At 40.6% G+C, this 25,911-nt stretch overlaps 1 protein-coding gene across 1 annotated transcript in view; it reads left to right on the forward strand.

The window, feature by feature from the left end:
- The window catches only part of cdh4 (cadherin 4, type 1, R-cadherin (retinal)), a 366,103-nt gene that overhangs the window by 125,009 nt on the left and 215,183 nt on the right, over window positions 1-25,911 (forward strand). The window contains exon 3 of the mRNA XM_061728090.1: window positions 18,511-18,534. Within this exon, the coding sequence (XP_061584074.1) occupies window positions 18,511-18,534 (24 nt within the window). The remainder of the gene's footprint in view (window positions 1-18,510; window positions 18,535-25,911) is intronic.

Consider the following 25,911-nt stretch of genomic DNA (forward strand, 5'->3'; position numbering starts at 1 on the left):
AGCAGTCATGGCCCGCGAGCGGGAGGGCTTGTTCACTTATTCCCACGTCTGCACATTCTTCTGTTTCCACTCTGTTCCTGCTCAGGGAAGAGCACATGTAAAATGATTTTCTTCTGTCTCATTAGCCCCATGGGGGCTGTTTCCTATGCAAGAGGAAAAATAAGATTTAAAAGGAGCCATACACATCACTTCATATTCTCTACTTAACTACATAATTTCACATGTAAATCTTGGGATTTTGGAATGCTTTAGCATTTAAGTAATGCTGTAAAACACACACACACACACACACACACACACACACACACACACACACACACACACACACACACACACACACACACACACACACACACACACACACACACACACACACACACACACACACACACACACACACACTTAAAGGACTGAAACATGGAGGTAGGTGACAACGGGTGCTAAAAGGCAAATGCTGATAAGTGTTACGTTAGTTCCTCACAAGAGGGAAGTATGTCCACTTTGTGGCTTCACACAACCTTTCTAAGTGCTCTGTTTGATCTTCTCTAAAACCAGAGCTGCATGTGTGAGAATAAATGCACAAATCGTGTTAGAGCCACTGGAAATGTAGCTTTGCACTCAAAGTTATGAGGTTGGTTTTGTATTTGTTTCATTGAAAATCAAATGTATGACAGTTACAAGGAAACCAATTACCTGGCATTCCAAATTAGATCAAGCATTGGATGCAGAGGACATTGACAAATTAGAAGCATCAACCTAGCTAGTGTAATGCTGGCATCAGAAATCTGCCTCTCCAGATACAATTTTTGTGCATTCACCTGTCAAAATACACTTTCCAGTTCTGTTGGAGAACTTATCAGTCGACCAGATTAGCCATTAGCTGGACTGGGCTTCTGAGTGTGTCATGTAATTCGGATGTCTCTAGGAAGCACAGAACCACTAGGGTCAGTTGGTGAGAGTTGCAGTCTGTTTGCCAACCGCAGGCTCTACATCAAAGCATTTGAAATAGAAATAAATGACATTTGACTGCCATATAAAGACTTTGAAGTTTTCCATAAAGGTGCTGGAATGCCATGTCCATTTACACATATCCATCTTGTAAACAACTCACTTGACCTTATGAGTCAAGATTAAAAGGGAGTACAGCTATGTTCCGCGGTATCAATGATCCTCTGTATCAATGTCCCCCAGTTACTATGTTCCCCAGTCCCTATGTTCCCCGGTACCTTTGTTCCCTAGTTCCTGTGTTTCCCAAAGACCCATGTTCCCGGTTCCCTATGTTCCCTCCTAACTACGTTCCTCACGTCCTGTTTTTCCCAGTACCTATCTCCCATGGTTCCTATGTTCCTCGGTACCCATGTTCCCCGGTCCCTATGTTTCCAAAGAGCTATGTTCCCTGGTACATATGTTCCCCAGTCCCTATGTTCCCCGTTACCTATGTTCCCTAGTTCCTGTGTTTCCCAAAGACCTATGTTCCCGGGTCCCTATGTTCCCTTGTACCTACGTTCCTCACGTCCTGTTTTTCCCAGTACCTACTGTATCTTCCATGGTTCCTATGTTCCCCAGTACCTATGTTCCCTAGTTCCTGTGTTTCCCAAAGACCTATGTTCCCGGGTCCCTATGTTCCCTTGTACCTACGTTCCTCACGTCCTGTTTTTCCCAGTACCTACTGTATCTTCCATGGTTCCTATGTTCCTCGGTACCCATGTTCCCCGGTCCCTATGTTTCCAAAAAGCTATGTTCCCTGGTACCTATTGTCCCTGGTACATATGTTCCCCAGTCCCTATGTTCCCCGTTACCCATGTCCCCTAGTTCCTGTGTTTCCCAAAGACCTATGTTCTCTGGTCCCTCTATGCCCCGGTACCTACGTACCCCGGTTTCTGTGTTTACCAGTACCTATGTTCCTGGTACCTACATTTCCCAGTCCCCATGTTCTGTACTTCCCATGTTCCCCAGTCACTATGTTCCCTCCTACCTACTTTCCCCAGATCCTGTGTTTCCCAGTACCTATGTTCCATGGTTCCTATGTTCCCTGGTACCTATGTTTCCCAGTACCTATGTTCCCGGTTCCTATGATACCTGATAAGCTACCCGTGTTCACCGATCTTCAGATGAGGAGACAGACATATCGTCTGTAACATTGTCATCAGAATTGTCACCAGAATTTGACCTCTGATGGTTTTCTTGATGAGCTTGCTCACTTAACTTCTGATAAAAGTAAATGGACATTATCTGGCAGTTTCAGTGAAATAATTTGCATAAACCACTTGACATCCTAACTATTAATACCTTTAATGGCTTGACATTTCAAAACCAATTCAGTAAATAATTGTTCCTATAATATGTGTGAGAAATTGACATTTTTTCTAAATAACAGGCTAATCATAATAACCAGGTTTATGATCATCCTTGTCCACTCAGGGCAACAGTATGTAAACGAATACAAACCGCTATTATAATATAATTACACTGACTGTTCCAGTTAATAATAACTGAAACAGTCATGGTCATGATGAGTAGTGATGTTTATAATTATGACGGACATTGTGACTCACAGAACTGGTGTTCTTGAACAGGTAGATCAAAAACATGTCCCATACTGAGGGAAGCTACGTAGTTTATTTTCACAGATAATACACTAGTATGTCAGTGATATATGTAGTACTGAGTAATAGATATTTGCTACAGGGGAACATGAGCACTGGAGAAAACATGGAAAACCCAGTCAACATTTGACAGTCATGTTATGTCATAGCTTTTAATACTCATACTTGTTCTAACTGTTCATTGCAGAGCTTCATGTTTTAATAATTAGCTTTTTATAGATTTTACTTAGTAGGAGCCAGGTAATTTGTAACATAGCCACTCTGCAGGAATTCTGACAAAGCGCTGTCTACCTTTTGACATTCACTTTATAATGTATCCAGCAGCAGTCACACCATAAAGCTCTTACAGACCCAGGAGAGATTGTTAAAATTGCGTGGCAGGTTAGCTAAGACTAGGAATGAAGTATTCCTATGTGGGGATCATCAAATAGACACCTAAAGGTTTGATAGCAGCCTTTAGCCACCTCCTAACAGTCAAGCGTTACCGAGATATGACTGCAAGGATGAGTCCCAGGTGGATGTGAAATACTTCACGGTACCCTTTAGTGAATCGTTATCAATAGGAGCCAGGGGATATGAGGGGTGGGTTGGTTACTTGGCAAGCAGACAATGGTGACTTTTGCAGGCTTAATGATTAAATGGGTTGCAGGGAGATGAGTTATGGGGGAGTGTAGGTGATAAGCTGACAGAGCAAATGGAAAGAAACTGTCATGCGGCTGCAGAGGTATAACTTGCTCCTCTTCTTAATCATAACAGCTTAGAACCTTTTTCTGCTCATTTATCTTTTTTCTTACAATGTTTGTGGCGTTCACAGCTTATGTGACGAATGTTTATGGCGGTAGGTGAGGAAAAATATACTCAGAGAACCAATGAAACCCCTCCCGCCATGTATGCATCTGCCTTTCACCCTCATTATCTCCCTCCCGGATTTGGCTGGTCTACTGGGTGTAACTAAGCACCCTCTGTCCTCCCAATCCTATACAACTTTGGATCTCCTCCGGCCTTCTGCCATCCTTCACTGGCCTTAATGACAGACATTTATTTAATTCTGGCTACTTGGAAATGAGATTAGTTTCAACAGAGGCAAGCAGGGGGGACATAGAGTGGAACAGCAGAAAACGAGAAGGAGAGTGTGTGTTGTCTCAGCTCATCACTCGCTAACTGTATGCCTCCCCACCCCTCTATGCAAGTTATTTAAAAATGCTTGATGCCATTAACATTTGTAGATTATAATTCTATCACAATCTCAATCATGGCTTTCTGGCTCAAATGAGCCAACATGATGACAGAGATGAGGAAGATGATGTTAGTGCTGTTGCTGATGCCTACAGGCTTGGACTCTGATCGTTGCTAATATGATCCATATTACAGAATGCAGCTGATTGTGTCTTTGGCTCCACCTCTTACTCATTGCATTTGCAGAATCTGTGCTATTGGGATATTGCTCACCTCCGACAGCAGTGTCAGACTGCATTGAGTCAGCAGTGTATCTGAGTGCTACTTGTCTTGGTGTGAGCTGGAGCACTGCGTTATGATATGATTTAGTGCAAAGAGGAAACTCCGACTGGAGACCTGGGCTTGGATATATGTTGAATGCAGCACTTCTCACATGCATATTCCTCCATTTGCTGTCAATCAGTAAAGGATTGCTTACCCTGCACACATCAGCGTCCAAAGTCAACTGAATGGAAATCACATCAGCTGCAGCAGCACACATGCACTCTTCCTACAGAAACACAAGGACGCTTCAGGAGAGCACTTGACTGCTTACAGCCCCCGAAGCACATGTCAACTCCTCCCCCTATCCCCCATTGGAGATCTGCACTTTAACCCAGGCATATCAGCACCAGTTCAGTTGAAGTTGAAATTCCTGCATTTGACTGGACAAACATGTTCAGTTTGGACATTGAAAATGAAATAGTGTATCGCCAAGTGTCCTCGCACATGAGATGCTTGCATGTTGAAAAGAAACCCTGCACATGACTACAGCAATTCATCACCTGCTACATACTGTATTTTCACATCGAGGGTCAGCCACCGCATTAAATGCGTTGTCTCCAGGTTAGGTGGTTTACAGCTGGCTGGGAAAAAGCACAAATAGTTTGACACACATACCTGTACAAATGTGGCACACTAAATTGTTTACCCTTGTCTCGCATGGCTCAGATTTCGTAGTGGCTCTTTTCAACTCTGGAGATGAACCATCAACGTCTCTTGGGTCTCTAAGGAGCGTTTGTCCCCACATGTAACTTTGATTTTGACGTTGATTTGTGTTGACAGTCTAGTTGTCAGGGATGTGTGAATGAGTTCTTGTTTTTCCAGGTTGAAATTTCACCCATGCTGGGTGCTTGTTTGCAGCTACAGCATCGAGGTCAAAACACATTAAATCACAAAGTTTTGTTTGCAAGTTGTTATCGATATATATATATATATATATCGATAACAACTTGCAAACAAAACTTACCAGTGCAGGCTAGTTTAAAGTGCAGTGCACGGATCTAGTACTAGCATCACAGAAAAGGCACTTAGTAATTACGGTGTATTGACAGTTGGGTGAATGAATCACAAGTCCACTGAGTTGCCCTTATTACCTTGCATTTAAAGTTTGTCCAGAGCGACAGGTAAACTCATCCAGGTGCTCCTTTAATATTACCAGTAGCATTCTGCTGATGTAAGAGGCCTGCAAAGACAGAAAAAGCGGTCATTCATGGGAGACAAATGTTTGCATTCTCCTTCTTCACTGGCCAAAAATGAAAAATGTTTTGCAGAGAATTCACTGAAAGCTATCTTCTATACTGAAGTCCTCTCATGCAAGCGTTGTTGAAGTTATTTTACGGTTCATATTTTAACTCAAAAAGTGCACTCCGTTAAAGTGATCTATGGTGAACTTTAGAACTGCAGCTGTGCTCAAACCTTGAAGTACTCACTTTTACTGCAGCTAAAACCTTCTGTTGTCAACTCAGTCTATGGAGAAGGGTCTGTATCTCCCAGGGTTCTGGCCGCTGTCATAAATCATTGCATTCCTTCCAGCTGAGTACACTCACATATTGCCAACCTGCCAAGTGCCATTAGAAAGAAATGCATGGGGTCACCAGAGCTCCAAAAGCACTCCCCCTGTTTGAATCACAAACAATAGCTCTCCACAAATACTCTTTTAATATATACTGCTGGAAAACCCTCTCAACATGTGGTTTCTTGCTAGCCAAGGGAGAGTCATAACTCATTGCAGAGCGATTGTTTGTGAGGTCGGAACACCATACATTGCACACCTTCAACAATGCATTTGCTCAAAATGAGGGGTTTGTTCATTGCTCTTGAATTAGGTATTTGGAGGAAGTAAAATAGCTGATGTAAATGAATACGTAAATAACTTATTTAGTCTGACATCTAACTCCCTATTGAGTATTTGACAATTTCCTTCTTCCTTTCAGATAAAAATCATCAGACTTTGATTTATGCTTACACTCAAACACACATCCCCTTACATACAATATGGCAGGGTGCAGTATTGATCCCATACTGGATCATGACTGTACATGCCTAGGCTACATATAAATTATCAGAATGGAGCCCAGACCTCGAGTGAATTCTTGCATTTAACCCAGGATGCGTGTTAGCACCAGGTCTAATTTAAAAATCCTGCGCAGCTTATGTTACGACTTACTGGGCACAAGATAACTTTCTGTAACACGTTTTTGTTCCATTCACAAAGCAAACCACAGGCTCTAACAGGCACTTCATGTCAGGGTGCGGTTGGAGTAGGACCCAGATGCAGGAGACCAGAAGGCAAAAATGATGATTTATTAACTAAAACAAAACCAAAACACTGCTAAGCAGGATACAAAAAACAGAGCTTCAACAGGAATCAAAAACCACAAAAAACCAGAGCTTAAACATGATCAAAAAGTACAAAAATGTGACATGGCACATGGAGGAACAAAACAGTACGGACCAGCACGGAAAGACAAGACCAGATATCCACAAGGTTTAACGAGACACAGGTGCAGACAATCAGGGCAGTGAGGAAACAGGAACATCAAACAAGAACTCTAACACAAAGACATGGGCTTCAAAATAAAACAGGAAGTAACAAACCGTGACACTTCAGATCATAAGATTGTGAGCTTATCCAAAAGTCTTTAGATGTGGTACTTTTGCATTTTTAAAGATATAATCATAAAGTAATACTGACCTTCCCCTCTAAAAGTTGTTGCTATTTTTCACCACGTCTTGTCCTTGCTCTGTAATAAAGGATGGGTGGTGTCGAATGTTGAGATTTTTGACGTCTAAATTGAAGATGTAGTCTTCCTTGGTTGGAATATCACATGAGACCCTCTGACTTGTATGCCTTGGGACTTCCTCCACAGGTTATATGACACACAATCGATTTCTATCTGCTCATGGGGTTTTATTTTGAAAATTGTCTGGATCATCTGTGCTATTCTTGTGTCTGACTTCCTGCCCGCTCAATCTGTCATGTGTAAATTGAGGTGGCAAATCCACAGCTGAACATAAACGTGTATTTTTAGCGGAAGAGCGCTGGGGAGGAAACCCTCCTCTGGGATACTAAGGCCACGTTTCCACATAGCCGGGTATTTACAAAAACGGATATTTCCCCCTCTACGTTTTGAAAAATACCCTTGTTTACACAAACCCGCATAAATACGCTGTTATGGTGCTCTGAGCAGCCAAACCTACAGGGGGCAGTGTAACGAGAAGATAAAGTCATGCTAGCCAATCAGAATCCTGGAAAAAAACATCAACAAATGACACGAGTAACTTCCAGTTACTTCCAAGATGAACGAGTGTCTTTCGTTTGGAATGACAGAGAAGTGAAGTTACTTTTAAGTGTGACTTTAGAATATAAAACAGGTAAAATACAAGAAAATATTGACGGTTACAAACAAATTGTAAACACAGGTCGCACTCATGACGCTGCACTGCAAAAACTCAAAATCTTACCAGGAATATTTGTCTTATTTCTAGTTAAAATGTCTCATTTTTAGTCAAAGAATCTCATTACACTTAAAACAAGAGTCATCACCAGATAAATAACTTGTTATTTGACAATTTTCACCTGTTTCAAGTGAATTTTCACTTTTTTCCAGTGATGAGTCTTGTTTTAAGTGTAATGAGATTTTTTTGACTAAAAATTTTAACTAGAAAGACAAATATTCTTGTTAAAGGTATTGTGACATCATTTTTAACATGCTTTTAACACTATTAAAAGTCTTGGCCAACATCCCTCAAATGTGTCTAAAAGAGTGTAACAAGAAAAACTTCACTCTAGTACTCTTTTCCTGGCTTTTTATTACAGTGTTTTTTTGCGCCGTGAAAAATGCTTCCTTTTGCCCCTTTCCTGTCAATCATTGCTCCGCTCCTCCTCCAAACCTCCTCCTCCTCCAGCCATACGCTCACAGCGGCGTCGGAGAGAGCCGGGAGCGACAGGCGAAGCATGCACGGAAAAGCAGCACGGCGAACCACAGCAAACAATCATTAAAAATAAAGGCATGCAAGCAGCAGTGTCACCTTATCTTAAGTCCAGTCAGTGGCCGCGGGTGTTCTTAGCAGTTTTCCTCCGGTGATTAGAACAAAAGAGGCTCTAAACACTAAACAGCTCCGTGTTAAGCCTGATTTATGGTTCCGCGTTAAATCGACGCAGAGCCCTACGCCGTAGGGTTCAGCGTACGGTGCGCGTCGCCGCGTAACCCTACGCCGTAGGGTCTGCGTCGGTGTAACGCGGAACCATAAATCAGCCTTTATGGTGCGCTGGAGAGGAGAGGAGACAGGGAGCTGGGTGGAGGGGGCGGTGATTTAGCGGGTCTATACGTAACGATCCGCCACCAAACCACATGCGCCGTTTTTGCACAGTTATGCGGAAAATCCCAGAAAGCACACAATACACTGAATGTTAAAAGTTCGTTGTTTTTTTGGGTGTAATTGATGTCAAGACACCCAACAAAACACAAAAAATCAAGAAAAATGTGTTTTTCATGTCACAATCCCTTTAAGATTTTGAGTTTTTGCAGTGTGGTGACGTTTCTGTGGCATAATGTAACATTTTGAACATTTATAAGCAAACGTGAAAGAGTTTTTGAAAATCTCCACTTTGGCCGGAGTTTTCAGAAATGATTGTTTTTGGTGACTTTGAGCTTCGTTTTCGTGTAAACGAACGGCCAAAACGCATGAAAACACCACCGTTTGTGCTACGTGGAAACGGGGCCTAAAACAGGTGCTGCCTGAGATCAGTCTCTTTGACTGGGTGACCCCCCCCACTCACCCCCCCGCAGCCGGACCCCACCGCCTCCGTGCCATTGACCTGGCGCCAATAATCCAATGTGAACAAATTCTCACCTGTTCTGTGAATCCCATCTTGGTTTATTCTGGTCATTTTCTCATTATTTCATGAACAAATGTTGAGAGAAAAAAATCACAAATGAGCAACACACCAACACAAAGCCTCTCAGCCACGTGTCTGCAGAGAGGCTGCTGGTCATTAGCAGCCTTCAGCACCTGCATGCCCACACTCGGAGGATAAAATCTGTTTCAGGCACTTCATGTCTTCTACATGTCTTTCAACAATGAAACCTTTGTGGTCAGTCGCTATACTTTATGCGTGTACTTTATGTAAACAATTTGCATTTTCTGTGAAAAGGTTACGCATTACTGTTCCTGCTCGCAGTCAACAGTTAATCAAAATAAACACACAATGCCTGACAATAATGCTTTTATATTCTGCACTAATCAGACAACTCATTAGGCAGTAATGAGCCGTCGCTGCCTGCTCTTGTAGTGTTTGGGGGAACTTTGGCGCGTGGGGAGTTGTATTAGTGAAAAAGAGTCTGCGTGTTAGCACACACACACACACACACATTCACACACACCTACATTTACACAGGCTCACACACGAGCCAGTTCTCCTCTAGTCTCACTCCAATTATGGCAGCATTTCACCCGGGAAGAAGCCCACTTACCCAGCATTCATTTTATGAATAATTGATTGTACCAGTGTTGTATTTGTAAATACATGTTTGCTCTCTGATTAATAGTTTTCTAGACATACTCATTTGTTCAATTTGATTAGACTCTACAATGTATTATTTATTAGCTGAAATTGCTCTCCGGTTATTACTCATCACAAGGGCAACAAGAAGATTTGGCTTGTATTCAGTCCACACTCGCTCACCTGACAGGTGTGTGTGTGTGTGCGTGTGCGTGTGCGTGTGCGTGTGTGTGTGTGTGTGTGTGTGTGTGTGTGTGTTTGTGTAATTGAACTTGTTGACTAGATGTTATATCATATCTGCTTTTTAATTTGTGTGTCCTTGTGTTTTTAAAACTTAAAGATTCATTACTAAATCATGAAATGTAAACAAGCGACACTTTAATTCAGAGTATTTTTCCAAATTTGCACGGCCATGTAAACACCAATAACGCCTTTGAATAACCCGAATTTGCTCATATTCTGGTTTTTAAAAACCCAAATATGAGCCCTGGGTTACTCCTTTTAAAACCCGAATATTCAGTCATGTAAACAGCAAACGGAATATCCCCATCAAACGGAACAGGAATTAGTTTTCTGCTCATGCTCTGTTCACAAGGAATCCTGGTCTTTTGAGTCCAGGAAGTTCTTATAAACACGGAGAAACACAAGACCAGGAGGAGACTAATCACTTCATAAATGTAATGAAGGATATGAACATTTCTGCATTTGTAGACGGTAGAAAGTACCGGGATAGAAGATTTACAAGAAGGTGAGAAGAAAGTTGCACGAAGCAGCATTTGTTTTGAATTTGGATACAGGAAGAAGAAGCAGAAATGATGGGAATTGCGTCATGATGTTCTACGCGCGTCGCTGTCTCCAGGATGTTTTCTTCCCTGATGACACGGTCGTATTCAACATGAGTTAAGGAAAGAGTGGAGCATAAGACATTCTTGTCATCCATGGATTGACCCCCACAGAGGCCAGACCTGAACCCCTACTGAGAATCTATGGGATGTTCTGGAGAAGACTTTGTGCAGCGGCCCCACTCTGACATCATCAGTACGAGATCTTAGAGAAAAAAGCTGATGGGAATGATGCCACAGTAAATGGTGTTCTCAAAGATAAAGGGGGTCCAATGAAAAAAGGAAAAACACACCCTGTTATAAACAGAATATCAAACCAGCAGTTCGACATCATTCGTAATGTTTTTAATTCATTTTTAACTTGTTTAATTTACTTTCATGTTAGCCTTAATCATCAGTTTCTCTGGACAATTCCTTTCACTGCAGAAGGTAAAAAGTGTTTGCTCACCTCAAATAAATAATATTCAGACGAGGAATCAGAACATTTGTTGGGAATTTAGATTTATCCTCTGGAAGAGAAAAGATACCACAATCGGCAAAAGTTGACATAAGTCTATTGTGTGGCTGTGACAGGCCACAGACAGCAGTATCTGCAGTCCTTTGCAGACTTTACCTGTTATTTAATCTCCGTCTCCTCTTCTGGCGCAAAAATACTCTGCATTTCACAGCGATGACAACTCCACAAAGCTGTAATCACAAATGTGCAGATTACTGTAATCACAGTTGGGGTTTTTTTGTATGACACTTTCATTACGGTGTATTTGTTTTTTTCTGATGCTAGCAAGTTACTGTTTTTGATGATAGAATGTTAGAAATAGTTTTAAGACCAAACAGATGATCCATTTTATGTTCAGCCTGACAGTTTACACCTTTAATATGGAGTCAATATTTCAAAGTTGTTGTATGTACGTTGGTTATTGGCTTGCACGTGTGTGTGCATGTTAGGAGGCCAAGTGAAGCAGCACCACTCTGCACCATATGCCAAAAATCAGCCTGTCTGCCAATTTGCGGGAGGGATACTGGCAAGTGCTAGCAACGCTGAATTCTTGACAGAGGGAGATGAATAATTGAACATGTGTGAAACAAAGTTCTGTTGGGATGGATTGGAATGCCTTTATACATCATGATCGGGAGCACAGACAGTCAGATTGTCTGCAAGCAAAACTCTCATTTAGATGGTACTGTGTTTTTTGTAGATATGTCAAAAAGTTGCAGACATCGTCAGATGGACTTAAAGGGATTTATGATCAGACGTAACTCGAAAAAAAGACAACTCGTGGGTGTGTTGTTGATCACTCAAGCTGCAAAAATAAAAACCACAAAGTTAAAAATACACAGAATAAAAAAGGTCAGGGGGGAATCTTTAACTTACAGTTAAAGATTGTTTTTTTGAGAAATATTTTCAATAACACAAACAAGCTATAAAAAACGCAACAGAGCTCAGGCACATCTTGGTCAAATACTATGAATGAATAAAAGAGTTTAAAGAGACAAAAAACTAAATAATGTTACCCTTCATAGAACAAAGGCTGAAGCCACGTCTGAAATGCTGATAAAAAATGCTAAGCTGGTTTGGGAATCCCCTGTTGTAGAGAGAGAAATTACAAGCCTGAGGTATTTAAAATACGTATCCCAGGTTTTATGAAACGTATCCAGGGCAGAACTGAGCATACGTGTTATATATTCATTGGGGAAGCAGTCCATTATGATGTTAAGCCAGGATTTCTTCGTTGGAACCACAGGTTTAGCACAGAAGAGCAAGATATTTTGTGTGGCAGCAAAAGTCAGTAGCTGGAACAGCATCCAGTGTTTATTCTTAATGACATGATCGCCTGTCACTCCAAGTACATTACACAAACGGTCTAGTTTTACAGGCGATTCAAAAATGATAGACATCACATTCACAATGTCAGACAAGTACTTTTGGAGTCTCACACATGACCAGAAACAATGAATGTAATCACTCCTCGTTACATTCCCAACACAGCAGAAAGGTATTAGAGTCCATCCTATTCTGAAGAGAGGGTTTGATATATATTCAATGTACAATTTTGAACTGATTGGACTTGACCCGATTGCGAACAGATATATTATTGGCACAGGCCCACACTCTCTTCCAGTCCAAATCCCTCACAGAGCTGCCAAGATCCCTCCCCCAAGACTGTTTAGTGGCGTGAGAGTTGGAAACCAAACTGGAGTTTAAAGCTTTGTAAAAGGTAACAATGTAGGTCAAAACACTGCTGTACCTGCTGAAAAGAGAGCAAGGTCTGGCCTCTAAACAAGTCACCCAAATGCACCAGCCCAGAATTGTACCATGCCTAGAAACCTCGGTCATGACAGCCTGCAGGAAGTAAGGGCCATCCTGAATAGGAGCAAGGGGAGATATTGGGCCCAGCCGTCTGTAGTATGGGTAGACCTCCAGGCTTTGATTGTGCTCAGGTTTTTGGGGTTACTAGTGAGTTTCTTAACTGCGCTGAGATCTGTGATGAACAACATATTAAACAGGGGGCATTTAGATTAGGGAAATTTGATTTCGATCTAAACTGTGGAAGGATCACATTTAAAACTAGACCGTTTGTGTCTTGTACTTGGAGTGACAGGTGATCATGTCATTAAGAATGAACACTGGATGCTGTTCCTGCTACTGACTGAACCTGCTGCACCTTAGATGTTTATTCTGTATATATGTCAAGAAACACCACATTTATTTATTTGTTTATTTACTTCCTAAAGAGCGAAACTACCGGAGTCAAATTCCTTGTTGGACACTGTTCGAAACCTGGCCAATAAAGATGATTCTGATTCTGATCAGTCTGCTATTATTCAGAGGTGCACTGCAAGTTGGTAGCGTCTTAGATTAGGTCAATATTAACCTACTTCCAAACTGTCCATCTGAAGCTTTGCCATTTGGAGTTTGGGCTGCTTTTTGTTCCATATAAAGGCACTTGGCCAGCCTTCCAACACCTTAATGACATATTTAGAGAACAGAATTGGGATCATCTGTAAGGTATATAATAATCTGGGAAAGAAGTTAATTTTAATCAAGGCGGTCGAGCCTAGACAAAAGAAGGGCGGTGGGGCCCATCAATCTAAATCTGCCTTCATGGCATCAATGCCTTCATGGCATCAAGTAGGGGCAGAAAACCAAGCTTAAACAACTGCTGATTAATGGGGGTCACATGTATCCCCAGGTAAGTGAAGCCAGAGGGAAACTAGCAAAGTTGGAAAGGCTCCATTTTGTCATGAACTGATGTCATCTATTCTAGTGGGATAGCCTCCGATTTAACCAGGTTAATTTTATATCCAGAGAATGCACCAAAGGCTGTAATTACTTCAATGAGATGAAGGGTAGAGGATTCAGATTGACAAAGGAATATCAATATGTCATCTGCATAGAAGGAAATTGTGTGCTCTCCCTCCCTCTCTTCCATTGGCTTGGGCCAGTGGTTCAACAGGGACTGTATCATTACCGTTTTTCCGCCGTTTTTAGCGCTGTTACTTCGGCGACACCGACTACAGTACCCAAAATTCCCCTGACTACAGTAACAGAAATTACCGTAATGATCCTATATAAGGCACACCACATTATACTCTCACGCCACACATGGCATTTCTTATGCTGAGAAATTAACTTCAGCGCACAGTGAGTCCAACAGCCCATTTTGCAAAGGAGTCAAGGCACACTACTGTGCACTGTGCTCTCAACTGGAGTCACAGACCAATCAGCCAATCTGAAAATAGATTTTTTTTGTTGCCAGCTAAGGGTTATCGTAGCTTTATCGAGGTAAAACTGCCCAATTTATCGTGATATAGATTTGAGGTCATATCGCCCAGCCATGCTGTACTTATAGAGGAGGAATACCATCCACCCATCTATAATGTATTAAAGATGAGTAGCATCCACCCACATAGGGATCCATGGGGGACCTACGTATTGCATAGGCCAAGTAATTGAGCAGCAAAGTTGGTTGGAGAAATATAAGATGCCTGTCATAACATAGTTTGAAAGATAAGCATGTGTGAGCTGAGCTTAGAATAGAAAAAAACACTTAAAAAACACAAATGGATTGAGGGTCTTTCCCCAATTGACTGAGGACTATTCAACAAACAAACACCTAAAAAACTCATGACAGAGAGCAAACGAACCATAATATAACCATGTTCTTGGAAAAAAAAATACTTTTGCTCTCCCAGAAGGACTGATCCATAAAATCTAGAGAACACATGTTCGTGAGTGGAGCAGCTGAGCGACTCTGCGTGGTACCAGTCAGTTAGAGCTCACCATAATGTGAACACAGGCAGCAACGGCAGCGGTAGGTCCATGGAAAAGCATACAGCACACCAGAGACGCTGGCCATGGCTGATTCAACTAGGCAGAGAGGCCAGAAAAGCAGCCTGCTGTAGGGTGGAGCCTCTCCTCCTGGAGCTGTTGTGTGTCACCTGAAGAGTGGGTGGGGATAACATGGTGTAACCGTTGTTCAGCTTCCTTTCGTCTGCGTTGTGTTAGTAAGGGACTGACACTCCTTGGATTTTTCAACTGACATTTATTGCCTGCATACAGCGTGAGAATTCACTGGTCAGTCACGTAAGCACGTACACACACACAAACGGCGCAGCCCTACAGAGAAGTTAGAAAAGTTAGCTTAGCTTAGAAGCTAAGGAAGCTAACTACGATATAAACAGTGATGAATTGTACCAATTTGTTGCACCAAGTACAGTACAATGCAGTCGCCACTTTCTATAATGTAGTCAGACATAATATCATGACAGTTGTATTACTGAATTATGCTATTATGACAGAGTTAACGTAACGCTGTGCTTCGTGTACCCTACCGTGAGCTCAATCCTCTCATACTGGTACTGCGTCAACGTCACAGCCAGTACTTATAGACGGAGAAAAGTAACGCCAACCAATGAACTCTCACGATACTGGTACTATCTAAAAAGTAATAGGTGGCAAGTGGAGTCAACAACAAAACTCTGTTACAATGGCATATTGTTTCCCACTCACCCGCAGATCCTGCTTCACCTTTCGTTTCTCATAGCCAATTCGCCTATGAGAGGCGGTCTCGGCTCGCTTCCATTCCAGACCTGGAGCGGTTTGTTTGCAGTGAGAACATAATCAACACAGCACACAGAAACACACAGAAACAAACTAGCCACACTCGCTTACGATGCTCCATAGTTGTTGTTTTTCCCGGGGTACGGAAGAGGAAACTCCTTCCGCGTTCATTTCTGACCAATGAGAGAACAGTTGGTTAACGCATGGCATTTGTTACAGTTTTTCACAATTGTTTAAACACATTTATTGGAACATCAGACACAATGTGCACAACCTGAAACTCATGTTTCAGGTGGCTGAACCAATCCTGCTGAACTCCAAGCACATTTACTGCTCTAGACTCAAATTCCCATTCCATACCACACATTTCGCACAACACTACACACAATTCCCAATATCCTGCACACTCTTCCTGAATTCCCTCTCTTGCTGTTCACACAGAACACACAGTCAATCACATTTCTAAACTCCAAAGGCTGTTGTGCAATATGCAATCAGCAATTTGCCATAAAAGGGTCACAGATGAGCTCCTGGTGTGTTTGCTTGGCCAGGGAGAACATCGCCTGCGACGTGGATGAGGTCCTGTGGCCAGCCAGGGATGAAAGGCAGGATGCAGCCTAATACTTTTGTTTTGTTTCTATTTTCTGTCAAGTTTTCATCCAGTAAAGAATTGTGTGTTGTTTTCTATTTGAGTAGCCTATACATAAGAATACTATATGGTGATATATTCCATCCAACAGCTGAAGGTGTAACACTGAACATACAAATGCATGATTTTACTGAGGCATTCATATAGTGTTTTCCATTCATACTAAAGTGTCTTCCATTCTGCACATCAGTGTTCAGTGGGTGCTTAGAAATGTCTACTCAAATGATGTATGTGTTTGGCATTTGAGAAGGAAATACCATTTAGTGAAGAGTTAACACTGTTTTGAGGGTAGAGTGTGCTTTTGCAAGAGAAGTGTAGGATTTTGCATTTTGTGTGTGAGTTTTGTAATTTGTGTTTAGAGTTTTGGGAAAGTGAGGTAGTCTATCAGGAAATGTGTTTAAGCAATTGTGAAAAACTGTAACAGCTTTGAACCGCTACAGATGGTTGCCTTGTGAACACAAACCCCACAAACGAAAAACAAAACAACTGTATCGATTTAACCCCTGAATGGGAACAAAACAAATGGACCACAGGTCTGAAAGCTCCCTGAATTTCTGCATGGGATTTAGTTTTTTTTAGTTTAGTTTATTGTTTTGCACAGTTTTTAAAAGTATACAGGAAATATCAAATATAAATACTATAGGTGCAGGAAGAGGCAAAAAACCCAATTGGCTTATTTGAAGCCTCCACCGAAGATATTAGATAGTTAGTTATAAAGTTATAGTATAGTTGTAAAGAACACAAGATTAACATACAAAAACAAAAAGTATAACTACACAAAAGTGATGACAAACTAATAATGCAATATATAAATAATAAAGAATAAAGACAAAAAAATAAGTGTGTGTGAGTGTGCATGGGATATTGTTTTTACAACTTATATTACTTATATTGACTCCTGAGCAAATAAGACGGTACATGTCACTATGAGTGAAACACAAAAAAAAACAACAAAAAGAACATGCATACATGTAAAACATTACATTGGGAAAACAGTTACAAAACAGCAGTCAAGTTCCTTCAAACGTCTTTTGTAACATTTCAAAGAGGAAGAGCTCTTTGCCAAGTGGGAAAAATCATTCCACAATTTAGTCCCTAAATCTCACCGAAAATTGACCTCTGCAAGTGTGAAATTTAGGAGGATGAAGATGTGAGGATTCCCCCGGATGTGAGATGGTTGGGGCTTGGTTTGACTGGCCGCTAGAGACAGCCTCCAGAAGCGAGTCAGTCTCCATCGACCCCCATGTCAAAATATCCAACCTTATAGCAAAAATAAATGTATTTACAGGCTATTTCAAAAGACTGTTCACATATCGATCGTTTGATTTCACACCCATGGCAACTCGGAGAGGGGTGGATTTTTGTGTTGTTCTGAAACAACCCGGCATCAGTCCCAGCTCACATCAGCTGTTTGGAGACAATGACTACGTTTATATGCAGTCAAAATTCGGGTTATTGCTAATATTCCGGTTACTGAAACATTGGGAATATTCCGTTTACATGGTAATTAATCATTCAGGATATCTGGATCAAACCAGTGACGCACGGAGAACATCATGACGCAATTACCGTCATTTCTGCTTCTTCTTCCTGTATCCAAATTCAAAACAAATGCTGCTTCGCGCAACTTTTCTCTCACCTTCTTGTAAATCTTCTATCCCGGTACTTTCTACCGTCTACAAATGCAGAAATGTTCATATCCTTCATTACATTTATGAAGTGATTAGTCTCCTCCTGGTCTTGGTTTCTCCGTGTTTATAAGAACTTCCTGGACTCAAAAGACCAGGATTCCTTGTGAACAGAGCATGTGCAGAAAACAAATTCCTGTTCCGTTTGATGGGGATATTCCGTTTGGTGTTTACATGACCCAATATTCGGGTTTTAAAAGGACTAACCCAGGGCTCATATTTGGGTTTTTAAAAACCGGAATATGAGCAAATTCCGGTTATTCAAAGGGGTTATTGGTGTTTACATGACCGTTCAAATTCGGGTTATTGCCAATATTCAGGTTTTAAAAGGGTTATTGAGTGCATGTAAATGCAGTCAGTGCTATGTTCCTCTGGTACACCCGCCCGGGTAATAGACAAATGTGAGCCATTATGCAGCTGTGGCAGCACATTTTTCTCCAGTTCTATCCTCACCTTCCGTATATGTTGATGCCCATTTATTTCCTGCGACTCTCCATTAATCCTCAGAGACTGATCTGCTCTGTCCTCTTGTTTAACTGTGACATTGTTATTAAAAAACAGCTTTAACTGAACCCTTTTTATGCTCTAAACACCATTGTCTCATTTTTTCTCTCCTTGTCTCTTGTCTCGCCCTCTCCCCCCCTCCTCTCTTGGCGACAGATACCACCCTGTCCAGCGAGCGTGGTAAGTACCACAGCCGAACACGCCTGTAAATTGAAGCCCATCTGTACACGGACCGCATCAGCGACGGCATCGGGGCTGTTTGTGTTGTCGTGCGGGGAGCCATTTTCACATACTAGTGTCAGTGGAGCAGAGCCAAGTCACAAAGCATAATTTGCATCCAAGACGAAAACAGGAAGCTGTTTTTCTCTTCATTACATTGCATGTCACAGCAAATGTTGAAATGAGGAGAAAAACATCAAGCAAAGGCAATTATAGAAACAGCATCCACAGACCCATGTGGCCAATAAGAATTTGAATTTAGCATATTTTCTCTGCACGCATTTTGCCTCGACCTACTTAGTCAATTTACCCCCTTTTGACTCCAATAGTATTCAGTAAGGAGCCAAGAGGGAGTATGTTTTTACTTTATCTATTTCTAACTTTAATGGAGCAAATCTCCATTAGAATAAAAAATAAAATAAAGGGGCAGATGGTTGTAGACCTGCTTTTTTAATTTATTTTTTGAATTGACTCCCGTCTATCGTGCTGTTGTTAATGGCTTCCTGTGCTTTTAGGTTATTGAACTCCCTCAGAGTCCATAGGCAGTACTGTCTTTGTTTGTGACCTGTATGTTGCAGGAATGAGTACCGTATTTTCCGCACTATAAGGCGCACCTAAAAGCCTTCAATTTTTTCAAAAGCTGACCATGCGCCTTATAATCCTGTGCGCCTTATATATGGATCAATATTGAGCCGCAACAGGTCTCTCAACCATAGAAATATACGTATTTTGAGCGACAAAAAACAATAAAATATATTTATTCTAATATGTCAAGATCACGATAATCATCCAATTTAGAACTAAAATATAAAAGAACTAACACAAATAAAATACACTTCAATTAAATACTTAGTTTTTTTTTTTTTGTAATTTATTTTCCCAAGCCACTCGGAGCCGCAGTATAAGGATGAAAGAGCCGCGGGTTGCCGACCCTTGGTCTAATGGATGCATAACGTAACCCCAGCCTCTACTGTAACGCCTTAGAATGCCTTATATATGGAAAAAGTTTTAAAATATGTCATTCATTGAAGGTGTGCCTTATAATGCGGTGCGCCTTATAGTGTGGAAAATATGGTACGTTTGCACTGAACAGGCTTTGGGTTGTGCTGGTGTGAGCGGACCCGAATCAACCACTCCTTCTCTCCCATTGCTTTACCCTCATGTTCCAACTTTACAAGTCCTAATCAGGACATAAGCATGGCTGAAACAACAGAAAGTGGTCTTGTCGAAGTTGTTCTTCATCCCTGTGCGTGATGATGCTCGGGGGTGAAACTGCAGAGTCAAATTAGCACGGTGGCATCACACGGTTTAGGCAAAACACCACATGCTGCGTGTCTGCTGTTTGAAACTTCAAAGTGGAAGGAGAGAAGAGAAGAGTGAAGTTGTGGTTCAGATCAGATATGTGCAGCCTGTGTGTGCGCACCGCCTGGTGTACCCTACATTTGCTGGAGCACAGAGTAATTTTTTGATCAATTTTTCATTGCCAAGCTCACAACAGCGCATCCCTTTTTTTTAAATCTGGCTAGACTTGAAGAAAGATCAGGAAAAGAAGTCGCAATACTCAAATGTTTGTGTTCATTTTTTGGTTTTATCCTTGATTTTAACCTCATCTGTCTGCTCTCGACCGATCCGCCACCGCCGCGTTCAAACATCTGCGTGAGCTCCATCTCTTCCTCCTCACAGACTTTCCTTTTCTGTCATTCTGAGTCGTCACGTAGTATCGCTGGTGTTCCATGAAGAAAGGTAGAGAGAGATGGGATGTGTAAAGAATCCACCAAAAAGCAGACTAAAGCACGCTGTTTGTTCTTTGAAGTTTGAAGTTTGAAGTTTGAATTTATTCACAATACCATAATAATAGTTAGTTACAATAATACAGTGGAATTAAGTGGGTAGAGTGAATGGGTCCCCCAAGGAAGCTAGGAAAGCCTATAGGTGGGGGCCCATAGTTCATAAGGGTAGTGGTACAGTCATTGGTGTAAGCAGTTACCATCTGTAAAGAGATGGTGATGGATAAATGCGTACAAAGTACACAAAAAAAACTTAACATACATACTTAACATTACATACACATACAATCACACACATACATCCCAGCAGTCCATGAAGAATAGGGCTGGGGATCGATTCAAATGTCAAGAATCGATTCGATTCCGATTCTTAAGATTCAGAATCGATTATCAAGATTTGATTCGATTCGATTCCGATATTGATTTGGGTTAGTGTTATTAAAACTGTTTTTTGAGCTGTTGCATGAATTATATGACTGTCTAGTTATGCAACATATTAATACTAGTATTATATTGAGATTCAACAGCAAGTATTGCAGCTAATGATGCTGTAAGGACCAATCAGCTCCCAGAATGCTGATAGAACTGCTTTCAGAAACATCGTGAATCAGAATTACCAAACAGATCCAGGGAGGAAACAGAGACGGATGAAATCGGTTTTAATTTTTCCCACATTCCGTTTTTATTTGTTCCATTTTCGGTCTATTTTTTTTTTTAATTTTTGAGCATTTGGTTTTTAGCATTTTTTGCAAATGTAACCCCAAGACAGTATATAAAGTAATGAAATATAGACAATTTATGCAATTATAACCTAACACTTTAATGTTTTCATACCTTTAAACATATTTAAAGGCAAAAACATGGCACCAGTTATTTTCGTGTCCAACAAAACATTCCTTTTTTGAGGATAAACAAAAAATAACTAAGTTGTAATGTAATGATGAAAAAAAAAATACATAAATAAAAAAATAAATACAAATTAAAAAAAATCGATCTTTAGCCATATGAATCGATTTTTAGGAATTAATATGAGAATCGATTTAGAATTGGGAAATCGATTTTTTTCAACACAGTCCTAATGAAGAAGCATTTTTATATTATATATAGGTTAGTAAAAGATTATTTTTTAGTTGTCTTTTAAACTTGGAGATAGAAGGCAACACCTTCATCAATCCTATTCCATATCTGCGTCCCCCTGCAAACAACACTCATACTGGCGCGCACATGTCGGCCACATTTCTCTAATATGAGTGCTTTGATTCTTGTTTGGTATGTGTGCTGAGGACTGGAGATTGGCACAAGACTACTAAGTCTAGGGTTGAGCCTGTTGACAACTTGAAACATAAGACAAGCATTATGATAATCGTTTAACTCAGCCTGTCTTAGCAACTCATCTCTTTCACTTTCTCGTTCTCTTTATAAAGCGAAGTCAGCAGTGTTCAGGCGGCTTCAGCATCCACCAGCTCAGACCATCCACGCTTTCATTTTATTTTGTTTTTTTTTTACAGTATTGGAAAAACATGAGTATACATAATACAGCAAACCTGCAGTGGAAATGGTACGTGCTTGAGCTCCTGCTTTGCACCTTCCTGTACCTAACAAGCTCTCTGTGCTCCCTCAGCAGGGCCGCAGTGTTTCTGCAGTTGCCTGATAGGACTCCTCAACGTGAAATGGCTGCTGGTGCATCCCCCCATAGCTTAATTGGCTGTACCTGAGGCAGGAGGGCAAGACGTAATTGCGATAAGAGAAAAACGCTGTGCCTGGCTGGTTTAAGTGCCCTTATCAATAATCTCCAGATTGATTATGGTTTTTCCGCCAGCCGTGTCAATTGTTCAAGCCTATCAGCTGCACTGGAAGCCACCTTAACTCTGTATGTAGTGCACTTGTGTTGGGGTAGGAATGTTGATTTTAAGCACAGCTTTGCTGCTTTTTGTTCATTCTTTCTCTCAAGAAGGCATTAGGGTGGATATCTGAGAACAATTTGGTTCTTCAAATCTTGACATTTATCTTGAGACAGACAGAACACCCTAGTGAGACTGTAACAAAAGATGTCAGATTTGAAAAAGGACTAAATAAAGGCCATTCATTCCTATTTTCTCTGAATAATTTGCCATATCTCAAAAATAAAATTACTTTGTCAAAGTGTTGTGACATTGTCACTAAATTACTCCATCAGAGTGCTTTTTCCCCCAAAATAAATAATAATCAAATAGAAACTGAAGTTGTTTGAGAAAAGCAATAAACTGTACTTCTCCAGTCTGTGCTTTTCCAAAAATAATAAGAGATGATCATAAAATGTTCAGTCAAGTTTTAGAGCAGAGTTGAATCTGATTAAAGAAAACATTTGTCTGACTGACTATATATATATATATATATATATATATATATATATATATATATATATATATATATTACTACCACTACTACTACTACTGTCATTTAGTAGATGCTTTTATCCAAGGCGACTTGCATCTGAGAACAACACAAGCAAGAAATCACATAGGAGTGCAGCTCTGGATGAAGGAGTGAAGGTAGGCAGGAGCCGTTTGGGTCATTGCTTCATATCTATCCATCCATCCATCCACACATCCATCCATCCATATATATATATATATATATATATATATATATATATATATATATATATATATATATATATATATATATATATATATATATATACATATATATATATATATATATATATATATATATATATATATATATATATATATATATATATATATACAGTATATTAGGTTAGCATGCATGTGTCTGGAATGTTGATCAGGAATGATGGATGGCCGACAGCTGAGAGTGGTCCCTTCTCTGATGATAACCTCGGAAAACCTTGACACCAGCGGGAATAACGCGGGACCTCTTCTGGGTTCCCACAGGTTAAAAGTCCCAAAGCGTGTCCGGATCCTGTCCCTCGGCACATGCACGAATTACAAACTCAGTACAAGTTGATTTCAGCTTCAGTCCTTCTTCATAGCACAAATGACAATATTCAACAACTTTAGGCCACAGTGTTGCAGAAAGTGTGAATCACTGCTAAGAAGCTACTCGATAATAACACGTGACATTGCACCCTCTAGGTTACAGCTCATCTGTCCAAAAATATTCAACTGCCATGATCAAATTCAGACAAAACAACAGTAAATATTTTAAAATGAAATATTCATTCTGTTCATTTTCCATCCGGTGGGTGTGTGGTTGTGTAGCTCTCATTATAGGTACTGTTTACTCAAGTCATCGGGTTATAACGATCAGCTGGGGTTATTTTTCATATTTGTGTTTGTTGTTTGTTTTCAAGGTTTTACAAAGCTTCTGCTCTCAAATAATTTGAGACCCGCAGGAAGGCTTTTCAGTTTGGGGAATAAGCGCATGAAAGATTTCATCTTTAAATGCATATAAAGACATAATCTGGCCTGTGCCTTGATCCCATACTGTCCAAAATCAAGCAGCACTCTACATGATATTTTCTAATGATTCAAATGCAACTGCAACTGTCTGCACCAGATAAAACCCTTGAGTGCTTTTTGTTCAGTCACTCTCTCCCTGCCTCTTCTCTTTTCATTGCTTTTGAGAATCTGTTGGGGCTGAAAGAGCAGCTAATGGATTGTGAAATGCCTCAAAAGCTACAGCAACAACAAAAGCTAATTTCTCAAGGCCCTTCTAAAACAACACCAACAGTGAAGAGCCCTGACAGTGCAAACAAGACAAAAAAGGGAGCGTGAGAGGGGAGGATGGATGAGTGGACTGAAGCTTCTCAGGCAGATCCTAGATGTAGGCTAGGCATTTGCTGTGCCAATCTTTTATCCACAGGGATATGTGGTAATCAGGGTAAAGTCCAGGCTCAGTAGTATTGACTGTACACTGTGAAATAGGCCAGCCTGAGAGCCTGTCACGAGTCAACCAGCAGATGCTGCTTCACAGTTTTCCATGTTGGTCCTAATGCTTTCTTGTTAAAAAAATACATGTTTGTGTATTTTATTGTACAACAAATCCTCCAATCCCATCAAATCCTCCTGTCCCGCCGGGAAAGCTGGGTGGGCATTCGGCGTGGTGCGTTATGATGGTTCAGATCCTACTCAACTGAGAGGAGCTTTTGTGTCCCTCTTGGAGTATTGGAGTCCTCCAGAGCACCTCTCACATGCGGAGTGCCTCAAGGTTCTATTCTTGGCCCTCTTCTTTTTTCATTATATTTGCTTTTGCTTGGATTAGATCTCCAAAAACATAGACTGCATTTACATGCAGTCAATAACCCTTTTAAAACCCAAATATTGGCAATAACCCGAATTTGCACGGCCATGTAAACACCAATAACCCCTTTGAATAACCCCAATTTGCTCATATTCAGGTTTTTAAAAACCCCAATATCATCCCTGGGTTACTCCTTTTAAAACCCCAATATTCAATAATGTAAACGCCAAATGGAATATCCCCATCAAAAGGAACATGAATTTGTTTTCTGCACATGCTCTGTTCACAAGGAATCCTGGTCTTTTGAGTCCAGGACGTACTTCTAAACACGGCGAAATGCAAGACCAGGAGGAGACTTATCACTTCATAAATGTAATGAAGGATATGAACATTTCTGCATTTGTAGACGGTACAAAGTACCGGGATAGAAGATTTACAAGAAGGTGAGCGAAAAGTTGCGCGAAGCAGCATTTGTTTTGAATTTGGATACAGGAAGAAGAAGCAGAAATGACGGGAATTGCATCATGATGTTCTCCACACGTCGCTGGTTTGATCCAGATATCCTGAATGACTAATTACCATGTAAACAGGGATAACCCTGTTTGCTCACGCATGAAAACGGAATATTCCGAATGTTTCAGTAACCGGAATTTTAGCAATAACCCAAATTTTGACTGCATGTAAACGTAGTCATAGAATTTAATTCCATTTTTATGCTGATGACAGACAGATCTAAATTTCCATTAATGCTTTAACAGCTTACTCTAACTGCTAAATAGTTGATAGAGTGTAGTGAAAAGAAAACACTGAGGCTGACCTACACTAACAAGCCTGGGTGCAGCAACTTTAACTTTAAAGCACATATTCAGTCAGCTACTTTCACCTGCTACAACTGGCCAATATTAGGCCTTTTCCTTCTCAACATCACTTTGAGATTGTGATCTATGCTTTTTTCACAACACGTTTAGATTTTTGTAATGCACTTTATGTTGGGGTTAGCCAGAAAACACTTGATTTTTAATCGGTGCAAGAAAACCAGAGCATTACTCCAATTTCATGATCACTTCATTGGCTCCCAGTTCATTTACACATTAATTTTTAGAAATAATGAATTTGTTTTTAAATGTCTTCATAGTCTCGCACATAAGTATCTGTCTGACCTGCCTCAGCCGCGCTTCTTCAGTCGCCGGCTCACAACTTTGGATCAAGCTGCCTTTACACATCATGCAGACGGATACACTTACCATTTTTTTTAATCTTCTCTTAATAAATATTTTTTCACTTTGGCTTTTAACTCAGTTTGAGATCTTGACTTTACTCTTTTGTTTTTACATATTTAGAATTT

Source organism: Cololabis saira, chromosome 8 (genome assembly GCF_033807715.1).
Source record: "Cololabis saira isolate AMF1-May2022 chromosome 8, fColSai1.1, whole genome shotgun sequence".
Lineage (NCBI taxonomy): Eukaryota > Metazoa > Chordata > Actinopteri > Beloniformes > Belonidae > Cololabis > Cololabis saira.